Raw genomic sequence first — 12815 nt, forward strand, 5'->3', positions numbered from 1 at the left:
CCTCCTGGCAAATAGAAGGGGAAGAAATGGAGGCAGTGAGAGATTTTACTTTCTTGGGCTCCTTGATCACTGCAGATGGTGACAGCAGTCACGAAATTAAAAGACACCAGCTTCTTGGGAGAAAAGCAATGACAAACCTAGACCGCATCTTAAAAAGCAGAGACATCACCTTGCCGACAAAGGTCCGTATAGTTAAAGCTATGGTTTTCCCAGTAGTGATGTATGGAAGTGAGAGCTGGACCATAAAGAAGGCTGATCGCCGAAGAATGGATGCTTTTGAATTATGGTGCTGGAGGAGACTGTTGAGAGTCCCATGGACTGCAAGGAGATCAAACCTATCCATTCTGAAGGAAATCAGCCCTGAGTGCTCACTGGAAGGACAGATCGTGAAGCTGAGGCTCCAGTACTTTGGCCACCTCATGAGAAGAGAAGAATCCTTGGAAAAGACCCTGATGTTGGGAAAGATTGAGGGCACTAGGAGAAGGGGATGACAGAGGACGAGATGGTTGGACAGTGTTCTCGAAGCTACGAACATGAGTTTGACCAAACTGCAGGAGGCAGTGCAAGACAGGAGTGCCTGGCGTGCTCTGGTCCATGGGGTCACGAAGAGTCGGACACGACTAAACGACTAAACAACAACAACAACAACAACAACAACATTATATTTCTATGCTGCTTTCCATTCACGCAAATCATAAAGCACCTTACAAACGATACACTAAAATAATGTAACAGAACATCACAAACACAACATGAATCATATGGAATAATTAACAGATTTGTGATAGCCATCAGACTTTTTCCAACTGCCTTGCCTCCGCCCCACACCCCCTGCCCTAGGAGCCTTGATAAGGATTGTTCTTAAGATGTCTTTATTGTTTTATCATTTGCCTGGGCTCCTTTGGGAGGAAGGGCAAGGTATACATTTAATAAATACACACATACGTACATTTCTTAGGTTTTTTTCAGCCTCTGAGCAGTGACCCAGCTCAAAACATGTAGGGTGCTTGGTCCCTTAGTCAGCAGTTAACAGCACCTGCAAGTTTGGCTTTTTCCTCTGAGCATATGAAGAGTCCTCTGGCCACCCAGATCCTGATGCTGCCTCTTCACAGCTCCCCCCCCCCACGCACTTGTGATTCCCAGAATCTAGTATTGAGGGTCATCCTGCCTCCAAGGGTGAGAGTGGAATGTAGACATTGTACATTTGGGTTGCAGCCATAGCATGGCTCTTTATGGCAGCCTAGTTTTCAACAACTCAATAGGGCTGCATCAATAGGAGTATAGCATCTAGATCAAGGGAAGTAATAGTACCACTGTATTCTGCTCTGGTCAGACCTCACCTGGAGTACTGTGTCCACTTCTGGGCACCACAGTTCAAGAAGGATACTGACGAGCTGGAACGTGTCCAGAAGAGGGCAACCAAAATGGTCAAAGGCCTGGAAACGATGCCTTATGAGGAACGGCTTAGGGAGCTGGGTATGTTTAGCTTGGAGAAGAGAAGCTTAAGGGGTGATATGATAGCCATGTTCAAATATATCAAAGGATGTCATATAGAGGAGGGAGAAAGGTTGTTGTCTGCTGCTCCAGAGAAGCGGACACGGAGCAATGGATTCAAACTACAAGAAAGAAGATTCCACCTAAACCTTAGGAAGAACTTCCTGACAGTAAGAGTTGTTCGGCAGTGGAATTTGCTACCAAGGAGTGTGGTGGAGTCTCCTTCTTTGGAGGTCTTTAAGCAGAGGCTTGACAGGCCTATGTCAAGAATGCTTTGATGGTGTTTCCTGCTTGGCAGGGGGTTGGACTGGATGGCCCTTGTGGTCTCTTCCAACTCTATGATTCTATGATTCTAACTCACTTGGCAGCCATAGGCAGTGAGAAATTCTGTGCAGGCAAGTAAGTGAGTGGGCTGCTGGAGGAGGAAAAGATCCGTCCGCTGCCAGTCCACTTGTTTGTGTGTGCAGGCTACAGATGGTGCCAATCCTTTTGTCTTTGTTTGAAGATGGCGGTTGAACTCAGCATGAACCCCCCTGTCAACCCCCCCCCCAAAAAAACCCTGAGATCTAGAACAGGATAGGGGTGGGGTAGGAGGGGCACATATAAATGACCCCCTTGCACAAAGAAAGCCTCTTCTATTCTATTAAAGAACTCCAGTGTCTGGAGGGGAAACACTTTGTGGAAAAACCTAGAAATCACAGAAAGCTGAGAGCATGAGGAGGCTATTCCCCGCATGGCATTTAATTGGATGGGGAATATTTGTGTTTTCTCTTTCGCCTCTAAAGCTTTTGAGAAGAGAGAGCTTCTATGGCCTCCAGCTGGGCTGTTTTCTCTTGGTGGGTGTTTTAGCATTTATTTCAGAATGGCACATTTTCTGTTCCAGGGGCAAGAAACAGCCTTTGACCAAACATTCAAAGGCTGTGCTTGAAATTGCGATGAAATCAAACCAAGGACAGATATATGTGCTTGCTCTTTTCATGCATGTTTCTGTATGTGTGTGTGACTCACAAACATTCAAGACACCATCCATAAGTGAAAGGAAAACAGTGAAAATTTGCAGATTGACCAGAAAGCAGAGTGGAATATATATTTTATTTCCTCCTCCTCCTCCTCCTCCTTCATACTTGTAGTGTATGAAGGCTTGTAGTGACAAGGCAGAGAACTCCCAAGACTTGCAAAAAGGGGGGAGCAATTGACCCCCTCTTCTCTCCCCCCAGTTTTCTGAAGCTAGCTCATGAACTGTTTTAATGTTTCATGTCCTGAGCATAGTGCAAAGCACACTGCTTGTACAACTGTGGAAGCAGTTGTACAAGCAGTTGTACAACTGTGGAAGCACCGATTATCTCTCTGATACCTGCCTCTCTCTCCCTGTTGTGCTTACAAATTGGGCAAAAAGCCCTCAAGTCGTGGGCCTGTGTGTAGCAGAGACAATGATATGTGAATGGACCATATAAAGCGAGTGTTTAAGAGAGGAAAGGTACATTGATATGGGGGGGAAGTAGCTGGTATGAGTGGGATGCGGGTGGTGCTGTGGTCTAAACCACTGAGCCTCTTGGGCTTGCCAATCAGAAGGTCGGCGGTTCGAATCCCCGCAACGGGGTGAGTTCCTGTTGCTCAGTCCCAGCTCCTGCCAACCTAGCAGTTCGAAAGCACGTCAAAAAGTGCAAGTAGATTAATAGGTACCACTCCGGCAGGAAGGTAAACGTCGTTTCCGTGTGCTGCTCTGGTTTCGGTGTTCCATTGCACCAGAAGCGGCTTAGTCATGCTGGCCACGTGACCTGGAAAAACTGACTGCGGACAAACACCGGCTCCCTTGGCCTGTAAAGCGAGATGAGCATTGCAACCCCAGAGTCGTCTGCGACTGGACTTAACTGTCAGGGGTCCTTTACCTTTTTTACCTTTTTAGCTGGTATGAACATGCTTTGGAGTGAATGGCAAATCGCCACAGAGAATGAATTGCAATGAATTTTATAAAATGCACATCTGCGGATTTTAATGGGTCCCTTTTGTTTTATAGGCAATGTACTCTGTGTGTGTGTGTGTGTGTGTGTGTGTGTGTGTGTGTGTGTAACACACAAATAGACACAGTCTCATGAAAACAAAGTGATTGTGATCTAAGCTTTTATTGGCTACAGTACACTTTACTGAGTGTATCCAAACAATGTTTAATGGAGGAAGGAAGGAGCAGTTTGCAAACTGTTCCCTGAAGCACCCCCTTTATATTTGAAGCAGCTCATCTGGGCTGCCTACCCCGCCCCTCACTGCTTGCTTGCTTGCTTGCTTGCTTGCCTGCTTGCTGGTCTGTTGTCATGTAGAAGTTGCCATCGCCACCTGTTGGTAGCCATGTGAACTGCAGCATGACAACCGTCTTACAATTTTATCTATAGTATGATACCTACAGATCAGGATAGCATTTCATGGAAAGTGCCATAAAACTTTCTGTTGTGTGTGTTGGAACAGACCTGACATGACTCCCCCTCTGGAGACATGGTACTTATGGCAAGCTGGCACAAGCATGCCAGTCTCTTGATGGTTGAGACATTGAGTGTGACTTGCATGTGCGAGCAATCCATCTCGTATTAAAACACCAGACAGATAATCTTTTACCCAGGCCTTTGGTTGGTTGAGTGAGTGTCTTTCTGTGCCCTATTTGTTGTTTTGCCTTTGGTTGTTTTTGTGGTTTTATTTTATGATTTTCTGGAAACCGCTGAATATACAGTATTTTTGTTTGTTGGTAAGCTTTTCCTGCTGGGTTAAAAGCCCTGTGCCTTTTCTGCATTGTGTGAAAACCTATCATTAGTTGCTGGTTTTTCTACTGTTTTAGTTGTTTGTGTGTAGATTGCCTTGAGACCAGCGAAGAAGGCAGTTATTAAATAAATAAATGATAATATAAGCTGTGGTTTTATTTCTTGGTTGTTTGTTTTTGTTTTTACATTCTTGTGACCCACCATGGTGAAGGTAAAGGGTAAAAGGGCAGGCTGTAAGTAGAAATATTTTCCCCTCACCCTACCTTACCTCAAATGACATGGTTTTCCATTGTGTCCTTTCACCCATCCTTGAGAATTCCACCCACTGGCATGCATTTGTTAACTGGTCCATAGGTTTCACAGGTGTGGGAAGTCATTACACAAGCGCGAAAATGCCCTCCCTCACTGGCCTCACAAAAACACAACACTGCTTTTTCTGGCAGTCCTCCGTCTTCCCTTGAGGGCTCCCTACTTAGTCCACAAGCCATCATGAAACATATATTGAAATGGATGTTTAAATCCCTGTGAAAGTTTCAAATAATGCTATGCCATTTTGATTAAAGGGAGATAAAACGGAAAGCTAGGAAGAAAAGGACTTTGCTCGCTGTCCTCAGGAGGAGTTCACTGGAAGCACACTTAATCAGGCAGAACCACTGAGCTAATCATAAACAAAAAAAGTTTTTTTAGTGTATAATCAGGTAGAAAATATACATTTTAAGCAGTGAAGCCAAGGTTTACTCCCAGATGCCAGCAGTCAAAAAACAAACTGTGGGCTTATTTTTTAATTTCCAACTTAGAAATCCTTTTGTTCTCCAGTGCAAGATGTGTGCATGTTTCTGTTATTTCAGCTTGACTCGTTTTGAAGCCACGGGGCAGGTCAGAACAGCCCCATCAGCATGTCACGGGAAATGGCAAATTGCTGCACTCCATTTGGAGTAGATTTTACTGAAGATGAAAACCGCACTTGAGGTGCCGTTTTGAAATCCTTCAGACCGCTCTGGGCTGTGTTGCCTCAAAAGCAGGTAGAGCACCACAGTGTTTGAAACATTGAAGGACAGCTTCTCTCAGATGCTGGCAACGCAAAGAAGAAGATAAACCAAGTACAGCTCTCACCTGGTCTGAGATGCCAGCTGGTAATGGTATACCTTGAGATAGGGTGGATAAAAATCAATGATTTTTGTAAAAAAAATAAAAAATCGGATTTTTAAAATTTAAATCAGATTTTTTAAAAATAAAATGCTTTTTGAGGAAAATATATTAACATCCAAAGGTTATTCCATCATGAAATAAAGATTAGTTTTTTAATTATGTAGAATAAGATTGTATATGTTTAATTTTTTTGGTAAATAAATTCCATTAATCCATTCACAATGTCATGCTCCTCCAGAGGTTTTTGTAAGATTATTGGGCAGTTTCTCTGCCTACAAGATATTATCACAGATGCTTGGTTTACTTTTGCAGTTCTCAAAACTGAATTTGACTCAGCAGAGATCACATGCCTCTTCTTCACAGCAAAAATGTTATAACATGAACAGAGTTGAGAAAAAGACCTTAATCCTATTGTTCTACAAACCTATGAATACAGAAACAACCCCTTCAGTGCTAAGTTTCAAGAAGTTCAGTGAATAGAATAGAAACAATATTTTTCTGATTGTTTGGAGTGGACAGTATTTAAGTTTTTCATGTGTAGGCTGGGCTGACAGTCTAAGTTTCTTAAAATATATATATTTTGTTTTTGTTTAGCCAAATTAGTTAACAAACATGGATGTTTGTTTAAGCAAATAACATATGCTGTATTGTTATTGTTTCAGTTGAATAAATCTATTTAAATTGTTATTACTAAGGTAATGATTATTTTTCTCCTTCATAAGTGCAACAGAAAGGTTGTCCAAATATGAATGATTAACCTATGAAACTGGGGATAAAAAAAAACTAATATGAAAAGTTGTTATTCTAAAAATCTTCATCTAATTGCATATTAAAGTTATACCAGCAAGAATTAGTATTTATGTAGAAAACTATGATTTAAATCAAGCCTTACTGACTAGTGATTTAAATCGTGACTAGTGATTTAAATCAGTTTGATTTAAATCAAATCCACCCTGCCTTGAGACAGATTTGTCTCACCCATGGGCGAGTTTCGCCACTTTCTGGAAACCACAGGAGGCGAGAGTGCTCTTGTGCTTGAATCCTGCTTGCAGGCTTCCCATGGGCATCTAGTTGGGAATAGGGTGCTGGACTAGATGGGCCATTGGGCGGCTCCTGCAGGTCTCTCCTTATGTCATTATGGGGCAATGACTGCTCCACACATCAATGGGGGGCGACTTTTGCGTGGATGCGCACAGCCCCCTGGTCCCAGAGGCGACTCCCTGGTAGTTTGGGGCTGGCATCGCCTTCCCAGGTAGGATGCCAGGGGTCTCCGCCTACCCCAGCCCAGCGTCCAACCCTACCTGGGGAGGTGTTGCCAGGGGATGGCCAGGTAAGTGGAGGGACTGTCCGGCTCACACAAGAGAAGTTGAATCTTACCTCCAAGCACCAGTTGGTTCCAGAGCTTCTTATGTCATTATGGGGCAATGCTAACTTCTCAGCAGCAGTGTTGCTGCCACTTACCAGGAAGAAGGGAGGAGGCTGTGGGGAGAGCCAATACAGTGTTCCTGCTGAAGCACCCACACCACACCTGCCCCAGTAAGTGACTGTGAGACTGCTGCCAAGAATTCAGTGCATCTGCTCTGGGAGTCACGATGCAAAAAGCAATATGTGTGATCTGGAGTTCCAAGTCAACACATTAGAAGTACAGTGTTACCTCGGTTTAAGTACACAATTGGTTCCAGAAGTCTGTACTTAACCTGAAGCGTGCTCACTGGAAGGACAAATCGTGAAGCTGAGGCTCCAATACTTTGGCCACCTCATGAGAAGAGAAGAATCCTTGGAAAAGACCCTGATGTTGGGAAAGATGGAGGGCACTAGGAGAAGGGGACGACAGAGGACGAGATGGTTGGACAGTGTTCTCGAAGCTGCGAACATGAGTCTGACCAAACTGCGGGAGGCAGTGGAAGACAGGAGTGCCTGGCGTGCTCTGGTCCATGGGGTCACGAAGAGTCGGACATGACTAAATGACTAAACAACAACAACCTGAAGCCTGATCCCAGCCGCTTCGCTTTTTCCCGCCCACTCTCCCATTAGGCAGGGCCCTTCCTTTTGACATTGCTTTGAATTGGTTTTTGAATTGGCTTTGAATTGGCTTTTGAATTGCTTTTGAATTGGCTTTTGAATTGCTTTTGTATTGGCTTTTGAATTGGCTTTTGAATTGGCTTTTGAATTGCTTTCGAATTGGCTCTGGCCTGATGGTTTTCGCCTACCTCGTACCAACTTGTCACAACTTTGGTTTTTGGCGGTAGGCATTGGATTATCGCTGAAAGGTTACAGGTGGGGGGGAGGTTGCTGCCATCACCTCCCCCAAAATGCTGAAGGGTACTCCCTTAAGGAGTCCGGGGCGTGGCCTAGTCCGAAGCCGTGGTAGGTGAGGGCCAAAAGGCACGGCCCCTAGCGGTGGCCCCAGGGTGAATCCTAGTTTATGTGCATCGCAGGACTCGCCCAACGGTGGTTAACCCTTCACAGACTGCCAGCAGAACGGGCTGGAGTCGGATATAGACTGTTAGATCCAATGCCTATGCCAATACCTCTCTACATCCGTAATCAATAAAGTTGTGGCCTTTTAATGCCCATTAACCTTATGCAATTTGTCCAGTGTCCTTATTTACTCTGGGAGGGATCGGGGTATCGCCACACAAATGACTAAACAACAACAACCTGAAGCGTACTTAACCTGAAGCGAACTTTCCCATTGAAAGTAATGTAAAGTACTCCTTTCCAGACGGGTCCGCGGAGTACTTAAACTAAAAGTACTCAAACCGAAGCGTACTTAAACCGAAGTATGACTGTACGTCAAACTCAATACGATTTAGCACACACGTGGAGAACCTTTGTCCATCCAGATCTTATTATTATTACTGAACTGCGACTCCCGTCATCGCTGGCCATTGCTGGAGCTGAAGTTCGGCAGTGTTTTGCTTTTACAAACTGACGCTCTCTTTTTCTCCCCCCCCCCAGTGTCTGCCGAAAACTTTTTGTACACCTGTTTGGGAGGAGACACATCCATCGAAGGCGTGGACGACGCAGACGACTTTGAGAAAACCAGGCATGCATTCACTCTGCTTGGTAAGGGATTGTTTAAAAGATGACTTGGATGGTTTCCCAGTGGAGCATTTGGATAATATGGCTATCCTTTACAGAAGGCGCTGCATAACCCGCAGGAGATTTAATGTGATCTCATGACCCCTGAAGGCATTTGGGTGTGGGTGTGTACGCACATACAACTGCAACACACCCAAGCACACCCACACTTAGTCAGCTTTACCTTGCTTGTCTACCTATTTAATTTGAATAATGCTTTGCAGGCATATAGCTAATTGTGCTTTCATTGACATGGCAATGGATGTTGCCATGTTAGTCAATGAATTGGTTAAATTAGTAGATGCTTCACTCCAAAAAAAAATTAATCAGACCGCAAGTATGTTAATTAATTTAAATAAAAGTGTTTGCAAAAATTTATCGCTAAGAACAGATATTCCCACCACCACCCTAGTTTCCAGCATGGGAGGAAATGCTTCTAAGATTGTGCTTCCTGGAATATGTGCAGGTATTGGTTAAAAATATTGTATATGCTTTTTCTTCAAAAAATTATTTGTGCCGATTAATCAATCCATTAAAATCTGTTTTGGCTTGTGCTGAATCTGAGTGTTGATCTATCTAGCCCAGGCATAGGCAAACTCGCCCTCCAGATGTTTTGAGACTACAATTCCCATCATCCCTGATCCCTGGTCCTGTTAGCTAGGGATGATGGGAGTTGTAGTCCCAAAACATCTGGAGGGCGATGTTTGCCTATGCCTGATCTAGCCCAATAGTGGTTACCTATCACTGTTTCTCAAACTTGGGTCCCCAGCTGTTGTTAGACTACAACTCCCTCACCCCTGACCAGTGAAGCCGCGAGCTAGGGATGATGGGAGTTGTAGTCCAACAGCAATTTTGAACCTGTTATTCCAAATTTTGCACCATTGAATTGGTTTCTGTGGCCTGTATAGATTATGCAAACTCGGGCAGGATATCATAATTTCTCTTATTTTGTATAAGTCTTGTTTTGCTTTGCATAGTGGGTGGTGCTATATTACACACACACACCCCAGCTACCATAAATTAATTCGCGCCCTTCTCTGACTTGAGATTAGAAAAGGCATTGGCCACCCATTCATGTATATGCTTGGAGCCAGGAGAGCTAGAAACAGGAATGTTGTTACTGCTGCTATTTTAAGGCTGGGATTCTTAGGGCAGGAACAGGAATCCAAACCCTATACCGGTAGATCTCCTGCAGCCATGTGAAAGCAATTCTCCAGGCACATTCCCTCTGTGAAAACTGGGTATTGGTTGTTTCTTTCAGGTGTGAAGGATTCCCACCAGTTGGCCATTTTTAAAATACTTGCTGCTATCCTGCACTTAGGAAATGTGGACCTTCAGTCAGAACGTGATGGAGAGTCCTCCAGTATATCAGTAAGTTCTATGTGTTGTTGTTGCTGTTAATAATAATAATAGTAACAATTAATTAATTAATGACTTGTCCTTCACCCTGAGGCCCCAGGACAGGTCCATACCTGCAAAGTCTCTCACGGAGAAATCCGGGATTGGCAACTGCGCGACACCGGAAGTTGCGTAGACACAACTTCCAGTGTCCATCTATGGGCCATCTATGGGCACCGAAAATGGCCGGCACTGGCGGCGGAAGTCTTCGTCTACGCATGTCCGGAAGTGCGTAGACGCAACTTCCGGTGTCGGCGCGGCCATTTTCTGGTGCCCATAGATGGGCAAAGTGGCACCAGAAAAATGGCCGCTGACAGGAACCAAAATAAGGGAAATTAACGGGAGAGGAGCTGGAACGGGAGACCTCCGGGAAACAGTAAGGAAAAATGGGTTTCCCGGGAAATACAGGGTACTTGACAGCCATTGTGTAAAACACAATATTAAAAACAGTTTAAAACAGCAATACAATCTCAGGAATGCGGTAAACATGAAAGAGGCCATTTGTGCCATTTGTTTTGTCCCCAAATTCTGATAAAATAGTTTAGCGCTCTTTCGGTATTGTGGGAGCACTTGCCTAAGTTTGTGGGACAGCTCAGTCGGTAGAGCATGAGACTCTCAATAGGTTCAAGCCCCCCACTGCTGGGCAAAATATTCCTGTATTGCAGGGGGTTGGACTAGATGACCCTCAGGGTCCCTTCCAACTGCAGTGCTGGGATTCTATAAGTCTGGGGAGCAGCTAATTTTAGCTGTGCAGTTAGAGAACCGAAGGCTCTTGTATTTCTCTCCTTATAAACGTGTAGGTTAAGCATAGGGAAAATATTCAGGGTGTGCTGGTCCTCAAAGCAGCATCCGTACCTCCCAAATCAAAATGCCTGAACAAAACACAAGCTCATGAGTAACACATCTAAAAGGGGAATCTGCTCTAAAGGTGTACTAGCAGTTCCCTTTTCGCCTCTTACATGTTTCTTATTCAAGCAGTATGAATACAATGATATAAACTAAAAAAATTCCTTCAGTAGCACCTTAAAGACCAACTAAGTTTTTATTTTGGTATGAGCTTTCGTGTGCATGCACACTTCTTCAGATACAGTGAAATGGAAGTTTCCAGGCACTTATGTAGAGAAGGGGTGGGGAGGGGTGGGGATGGGGAGGGGGGATCAGGCTCAGGACAAGCTCCACCCCCCCAAACCAAAGAGGCCGAGTTCCCGCCTCCGCTTGTTTAAAAAGGGGGTGAGATCCCGCCCCACAGCAGACCTTATTAGTCGGCTTGGGCGTGACGCAGGCGGGAACTCCCTACACACGAAGGGGCTGGGCTCCCAGCCCCATCGCGAGAGTGCAGATGGGTCCCGCCCACAACTCCACCTCCATGGGATGCGGAAGTGGTTTAACTCTCTTCCTGCTGCTTTTCCTCCTCCTAATTTTCCAAAATTGCTGTAGATGTATGTGGCAAGTTTTCCAAAGGAAGTGGTGATGTAATAGGCATGAAAAGCGAACACTGTTGAAAGGAGGGCACCATAGTAAACGTTCTTCATTTTTGTTATCTAACTGGCCGCAGGGTGTGGAGAGGTCCTGTTTTTAAATATTTGGAAGTAAGATACTTTGCTAATCTACCCAGAGGTCCTCTAGTAGATTCCAGCCCACCTTTGGCCCACCACTGGTCTATATAGAATCATAGAACTGTTGAGTTGGACGGGATCCCGAGTGTCACCTAGCCCAACCCCCGCAAGGCAAGAATCCCAACACATGGTTCCCCATCCAATTGGAAGCCATACCGGACCCTGCTTAGCTTTGCAAATGTGCTGGCAGCTTTATTACTGCACCAATAGGAGATGGAAATTGTGGGTAAAATAGCAGCATATGGCAAATCTGAGACTGGTTAAAATAGCAGTGAGGTTGATAAGAGCCTTGATGACCTTACGAGCTGAATTTGGACATCACTTCATTTGGAATAAATGAAACTGGGAGCGCTATTCTGTAAACAAGCTTCATCACTCAAAGCGAGCTTCAGCTCTCAGAACAGAAGCCTCCATCCCTCGCTCCCCTTCCCGTGTTAACCAGGGGGGCGGGGGGGCACTTGTCATCTGGTCCGTGTCCCCCATCGCATGCTTTGCTGAATTGGATGTCTTTCTTTATATCCTAGAAACAGGATGAACACCTGCATAATTTTTGCAGATTGCTGGGAGTAGAGCACAGCCAAATGGAGCACTGGCTCTGCCATCGGAAGCTGGTCACCACTTCGGAGACCTATATCAAGAACATGTCTGTCCAGCAGGTTGTGAACGCCAGGAATGCGCTGGCCAAGCACATTTATGCCCAGCTGTTCAACTGGATTGTGCAGCACATCAACAAGGCCCTGCACACCACGGTCAAGCAGCATTCGTTTATCGGGGTGCTGGACATTTACGGGTAGGCAGAAAGCTTGTTTTCATTTGCCAGGACAAGGTTTCCGCTGGACGCTTGAGATTGTTTGCATTGCAATTTGCAAAATGGTTAGAGCTGTGCGTGCTGATGGAGTGGCCGTTTGCTTATCCATGCAGGAAAGCATAGCAGTAATGTTGTTTAGTCGTTTAGTCGTGTCCGACTCTTCGTGACCCCATGGACCAGAGCACGCCAGGCACTCCTGTCTTCCACTGCCTCCCGCAGTTTGGTCAGACTCATGTTCGTAGCTTCAAGAACACTGTCCAACCATCTCATCCTCTGTCGTCCCCTTCTCCTTGCGCCCTCAATCTTTCTCAACTTCAGGGTCTTTTCCAGGGAGTCTTCTCTTCTCATGAGGTGACCAAAGTATTGGAGCCTCAGCTTCAGGATCTGTCCTTCCAGTGAGCACTCAGGGCTGATTTCCTTCGGAATGGATAGGTTTGATCTTCTTGCAGTCCATGGGACTCTCAAGAGTCTCCTCCAGCACCATAATTCAAAAGCATCAATTCTTCGGCGATCAGCAGT

At 45.2% G+C, this 12815-nt stretch overlaps 1 protein-coding gene across 8 annotated transcripts in view; it reads left to right on the forward strand.

The window, feature by feature from the left end:
- The window catches only part of MYO5B (myosin VB), a 269223-nt gene that overhangs the window by 150041 nt on the left and 106367 nt on the right, over positions 1–12815 (forward strand). For all 8 annotated transcript variants that reach the window (XM_060280366.2, XM_088653127.1, XM_088653128.1 and 5 more), the window contains exons 8-10: positions 8352–8459; positions 9736–9845; positions 12013–12278. In XM_060280366.2, the coding sequence (XP_060136349.2) occupies positions 8352–8459; positions 9736–9845; positions 12013–12278 (484 nt within the window). The remainder of the gene's footprint in view (positions 1–8351; positions 8460–9735; positions 9846–12012; positions 12279–12815) is intronic.

The sequence above is a fragment of the Zootoca vivipara genome, chromosome 10 (genome assembly GCF_965207765.1).
Source record: "Zootoca vivipara chromosome 10, rZooViv2.hap1.1, whole genome shotgun sequence".
NCBI lineage: Eukaryota > Metazoa > Chordata > Lepidosauria > Squamata > Lacertidae > Zootoca > Zootoca vivipara.